Genomic DNA, 5,840 nt, shown 5'->3' on the forward strand with positions numbered 1-5,840 from the left:
GGATGTTATAGTTGGCGTTAAATAATAGATTCAATCACTCAGGGGGTTGGTCGAGCGATACGGCATCACAGATGTTTGGATGAAGTACCGTACGTCGACCCGTCTAGTTGTTAGTGCGTCGATAAGCGTTGCCTTTGCGGAACTTGCGATTCGATTCGAGGTATCGATGGTCGAAAATCGACGCTTGCAAATAGGCGAGTGAGGTCTGGGAAGCCTCCGTGAGGCGAGTCCGTACCTAGTGAGCGGACTCTTGGCGAGTGGCGTTGAAACGAGAAATGCTTCGTACGTTCTTTTTCCTGTCTGGTTGGTATCGTCTTTCTTAATTTTTCCGTCCTATTCAGTCAGGGTACCGTCGATGTTTGACTACATCCTATCGTGCCGTTCAGCGGAACGCACACGGCACGACGGGACGCTTTCCCGAATTTTACGGTGATCTAAGTATATTCATTTGGAATACTCACTGCTTTTTGATGAATTTGATTCGTTATTACGGACCACTCGATGAATTCAGCATTCGATAAAATCGAATCATCGTAACAGACGCCTCTCTAGATAAGTCCTAGAGGATATCGGATCTCAAGTCGATTATCGTGGATAGTTCTGGATTTTTTCTGACATACGAAACACTTCACACGATTCAGGCAAAGCTGAGACGAGACTCCTGGCGGATCCATCTGAACGTTTTCGAGTGTTCGTCACCATAATTCGAAGGTTCATGATGGTCCATTTACACGAGTAGCTTCCCGTCGGCTCACAAAAGCTCAAGTTGCTTGCCGCCGGTCAACTTATGCACGGTCGACGTCGCTAGCCGAAGGCGATAGGCAGGCGCCGTTCATTGTATCGCTCTTTTCTCTTTTACTGTGGTGATACCCCGACGGTAGACATCAGTCAGGTGGTAATCTGGCTTTTTTCTTTGACTTCACGGCTTAAGGATGGTTGTTTCGGGTGTCCTGACAAACAGGAGTTCGTCACATTTGAGCTGGTTCTGCTTTAGTTTCAGGCATCCCCGGGTGCAGCGTCCGGCGTCGAATTTCAAATCTACATCGAGCGTTCTGACTGGACGACAGTGGTTTTCGTTCGTAGATCGACTTCATTCGATGAAATCACCGCATCGAAAACATTCACATTCTCCGAGCGAGGTCGGGGAGGAAAAATTTCAAGTGGCTCCCCTTGCCCACAATGGGGTCGCGCACGCTCCGATCTGGAGACAGCTACGCTTGAACTAGCGTTACCACCGTCGTGCCAGGCTTGCTAGAGTCGGGAGGAAGACGTGAACAATTTGGATAGACGGGAAGCGAAGTGAGCGACAACTCTGCCGAACGAACGAGAGCAATCCTCCCAAACTCCTCTCGAGATTGTCTCTCCTCCATGACAAATGACTTTTTCCCCGCTCTCACTACCGGAGCAGGGATGGAGTACTCCCTCAAAGCGCTCTCTGTGAGTTTACTTTCGCTTTGTGTTTTGAGGGTCAACGTCAGAGATTAGCATTTAGTCTTCCTCCGGGCTCTAGATCCGGGAAAAATCCTCAATTGATCGCCCTGTTCCCGCTACTTTCTTTTTCTTCCGGCTCCCCGGGGGAAGCCTCAGTTTAAGGGGCCGGATTCAGCATTTTCCGCACTATCGAATGCAATGAATGGTGAATAGTTGAATTGGTCAGCAGCGCGTCTATAATGCCTAGTCATGGCTCACCGCCTAACTGACCCGAGGAGCCTTGCTGTCTTTTTGTTGTTGTTGATGTCTTTGCTTTTATGAACGCCGACTCATTTCAGATACATCCATCTGGTATGTTGGCAGATAGAACTTCGATTATGAATGTATTCAATCTGGTCGGGTGTTCTTTCAAGGCTTCTTTATGATTCAACGGACACTGTCCGCCACTGTTCATCAGTCGCATCGTATGGCCTACGTAATTATGGTTCGATTGACTGTTACCCTCGAAACGAATTGGACTCTACAGTCAACGTCAAGACGTTTGTTTCCCAAGTTCGGAACAGAAGGATGCCGGGCGACACCGCGAACGATTGGTTCGGTTTTCTCAGCGTGTACATACAATCACGAGGCGTAAAAACATCGCGAGATGCTGACTTTGTATTGCGAGCTGGAGACTGTAGCGGTTGTAATAATGGTCGTGGCGAAAAAGGTAGAATCAGTTGCAGTTTCAGTAGTAGTTATAGAAGTCGTGTTCAGCGATAGTAGCTTGATGAGAAAGTGAACTAGTAAACTCGAAAAGCTCTTACAAATGATCACAATCGCTCGCTGAATTCTCAGATTCGGATCCATGGTGCGAGTCTTTCGCTCACACCACACTGTGTTCTCTCTTTCGCTATAAATCAGTGATCGTCAATCTTTTCAATTGAATTGCGCTCACTTTTCGATTTCAGACTTCTCATCGGAAAGATCGAAGTCTCAGTCCGTATCGATTATAATCAGACTCCGAATTTGGCGCTCCATAGAAAAATTCTCGTCTTAGACAAAGTGCAAAACGATGTCACAGATGTAAACTTTCCTGGTTCAGTGATGACTTGATACTCGCTGCTTGCGTATAACTGGATGGAAAAACCTACGGTGGTTGAAAAACACCGCCGCTGGCTAACTGGCAGGCCAGAACGATTCAAATGGCAGTAGAAAAAGGGCGCGTGATCATCTTCCATAATTGCTACTTTATCCATCATGCTGTCGTCGAACGACTCATGATGAGAATGGGGAGCAGAACAGGGAAATTAAATCTGGAACACTTCTTTCGTCAAATATTGATCCGATCAGTTTGATTTTGCCGCGGGTTCTCACTATCCAGCTAGGCTGTTTGTTCAATGAAATCCGAACGTTCGCTTTGGAAATTGAGTTTGCTCGGTCTATCGGGAATCGATCACAATCACTCGGTCCGGCATTCATTCAATGAATGAAAAAATGGATGGGTATCAATCGATCATTGATATCGACGACTACATCGATCGAAGATGGAAGAGTAGTTTGTTTTTCTGTTTGAATATTCCGCTTTGGACCGAATAGAGAATAGAGTCATCAGAAGCTCCCACTCCTACATCATCGTGAGGAAATTTTCATTCACTTTGATTGACTCATTCATTCGCATATCGATTTCCGCTCTCTCATGCATTCCCGAGACCAGAAGGAAAAAAAAACATCGCGCCTAGGGTCGAATGGTGAAACCTCTTTCGTCTAAGTTCTCGAATAATTGTTTCGGACACTGAACAGAGGCGAAAGCTAACGCAATCAATCATCGGTATGAGGGGTAGTATCGGTATGAAGCCGAATTTATCGATTATGGAGCCGAGTTTATCACGAGCACTTGCCCCAATAGCCGTTGGGCCGCCTGGTACCGAACTGGTGTCCACATTGAGTGGTAGCCATATGGCAGGCTCCGGGATGGCATGCTTGTAGAGACTGAGCGGCTCGCGGAGACGCCACACTGGGCATGGGTCCCAATTCGACATCGCTGCCGTCGTCTCTTGCCTTCATCTGGTTGGCATAGAAGTCGTACAATCGCGACAGGATAACAGTGGCCATAGCACTCCCGTGGTTGTTTTCAATTAGACGAAGCACGAACACTCCGTCCCAGCCGAGGTAATTGACAGCAATCTTTCGGCTCACTCTGGACAACTCGCCTAAGCTTACCATTCGCGTTCGCCACAGACAGAGGCGAACAAATGCGAACCGGTTGCAGCGGAAACACCTCCAGAGCCAGAGAAGAAGGGAGGCGACATTCAATGGTAATAGAAGAGCCAGATAAAACCATACCACAGAAAAGATTTTTTCGTTGAAAACGTTAATCGGTAAGACGCATCGGCACAAGTAGGTCCGGAGACCGCCTTGCAGAGCGGCGCGCACCTGACAGAGGGTTTGCAGAGGGAAGCGTGGTGAGTTCCACCAGTCCCCGTCTGCCGCTAGACGTCGTGCAAGTTCGAAGCCGTGTCGTAGGAAGCCTCGTCCCAAGAATGCGGTTAACAGCAGGAATTGAAAACCTACATTTAGAACGTACATCGATTTGACAAGCAGGTACAACAGACACAGGTAGCCGGCGGGCCCCCCGATGCAACGACACGCAAGGGGAAGTCCGCAGGCCGGGTCCGTGCAGCATCCTGCATTGCCGGCGACCAGAGTGTGGAACTGGTCGACGAATTCTGCCAAAAGGGCCTCCCTCTGCTGACAACCTGGTGGCAGGCTGGCGATATCTGAGGCTCTTTTCAGCAGGCGTCTGAGTTTGACGCCCGCACTGTGGGCACAGGCACCCCACAGGACGAATGGCAGATGGAAACAGGCTCCTTGAACGAGCAAGATCAGCGGTGCCCATTGATAGTAGCTGACAGAGACGCGCCTTAGACGCTCAGATGCGGCGGGTGGTGTTTCGAATCCCGCGTAATCCATCTCTTCTGGCTGCACCCTGGGATCGGGTGGTTCTCGTGGAGGATCGAGATTTTCATCGTCTGATTCCGTTACGAGGTAATATGTAGACGCAGTCCAGCAGTAGCTGTTGACGAATCTTGCTTGGGCATCGGTGAAGTACGTCGGCGTGAAGCATTCGATCGGATCACCAATATACTGCTTGGTAAAAATGGGCAACGCCAAGAACAGGAACATTACAAGAGTATACTTCCGGTTGAGTTTGTCCACTCCATCGTCAATGGGCACGTGGATGCCCCCGATAAGGTCATGGAAGCGGAACAGAAATGACATCTTGTGGCGCCCCGACTGGTTGTGATGGTGGTGGTGCGGTGGATGCGAAGAAGGATGATGTTCCTGCGTCGTCCTGCTGGCGAATAGGACGCCGCCTTACACACGCGCTGTCGCGGTTTCTGTTGTGGTGGTTGTTGTTGCTGTTGTCGAACTTCTGACAGCTGTACTTGTTGCTGCTGCTGTTGTTCTAGATGTCCGTTCAGGCAGTGCCGTTCCGCTGTTTCCTTATGAAACAGCTGTTGAAACGGCTTCCGTCGATGACCACAACAAATTGTATTCACTCCTTCTGCTTCTTTCAACACTGATTTTTTCACTCGTTGATGTTGTTGTTGTTGTTTGTTGACAAACAAACTGCAAACACTTTTTCTGTTGTTGCTGCTGATGTTCTTCTCGAAGATTTTTCCGTTGTTTTCCTTGATGATTATAAGGCTGCTTTCAACACTGCTGCTTTTGTTATCGCTGTTGTTGTTGTTGTTGAGGTCGATGATCTGATGACTGTTGCTCGTTGGTTGTTGCTGCTTGATGATGTTGTTGTTGTTGTTAATCCTAGAGATGTTGAGGTAATTGTCGTTGTTGTTTTCTTTGCTGCTGCTCAAGTATATCCGATTCTCTTCCGAAGTCGACCTCGTCAGAGGCCAGAGGCCTCCTCGGTCGCGGGTCGCTTTGGCGACCGCTGTTTCTGTTAGTTCTCCCTTGAGGAGCGAAGATTCTAATGTTGTTCTTAGTTCAGAATTTTCGATATTCGCTGAGTGATTTTCTGAGGTGGTATCACTCTGGACACAATGCCGTTTGCCGTCTTCTCGCTTATGAAGATCTCTGTGATTGGCGACGCTTTCACGTCGTTGGCAGTGGTTATAAAGTTGGTGGTGGAATTGGTGATGGTAATGGCGCTCGCTCCTTGGGGAGTCTGTGCTGTTTGGACTTTTTTCCAACCTCCCTGAAATGTCAAGGAGGCGCTGCGCGAGGGCCGACGCTCGCGGACGGCGAGTTGTCGGCTCGGCTCGCGGACGCCGAAGGCCCAAGGGCCCAACGATGCTCCTGCTGCCTGAAGCTGAGTGGCAAGTGAGCTTTTCTGTATATGGGGGCAACTTGAAAAGGCCTTCAAACTCAGGTTCGGTGGTGGGAAGGTCACTGGCCTCGCTCCTGGG

The 5,840-nt window shown here is 49.1% G+C and overlaps 1 protein-coding gene across 1 annotated transcript; it reads right to left on the bottom strand.

Moving 5' to 3' along the window:
• Positions 1-3,297: 3,297 nt before the first annotated feature.
• On the bottom strand, positions 3,298-4,692 carry LOC100904794 (innexin unc-9-like). Its single transcript, XM_018638404.1, has one exon. The coding sequence runs from the start codon at positions 4,690-4,692 to the stop codon at positions 3,298-3,300; it is 1,395 nt and encodes a 464-aa protein (XP_018493920.1).
• Positions 4,693-5,840: the final 1,148 nt, after the last annotated feature.

Source organism: Galendromus occidentalis, unplaced genomic scaffold (assembly GCF_000255335.2).
Source record: "Galendromus occidentalis unplaced genomic scaffold, Mocc_1.1 scf7180000076951, whole genome shotgun sequence".
NCBI classification, from domain to species: Eukaryota; Metazoa; Arthropoda; class Arachnida; order Mesostigmata; family Phytoseiidae; genus Galendromus; species Galendromus occidentalis.

What these genes read in the sequence shown, in the direction of transcription:
- LOC100904794 (XM_018638404.1), bottom strand. Translation starts at nt 4,692, where the DNA reads ATGTCATTTCTGTTCCGCTTCCATGACCTTATCGGGGGCATCCACGTG.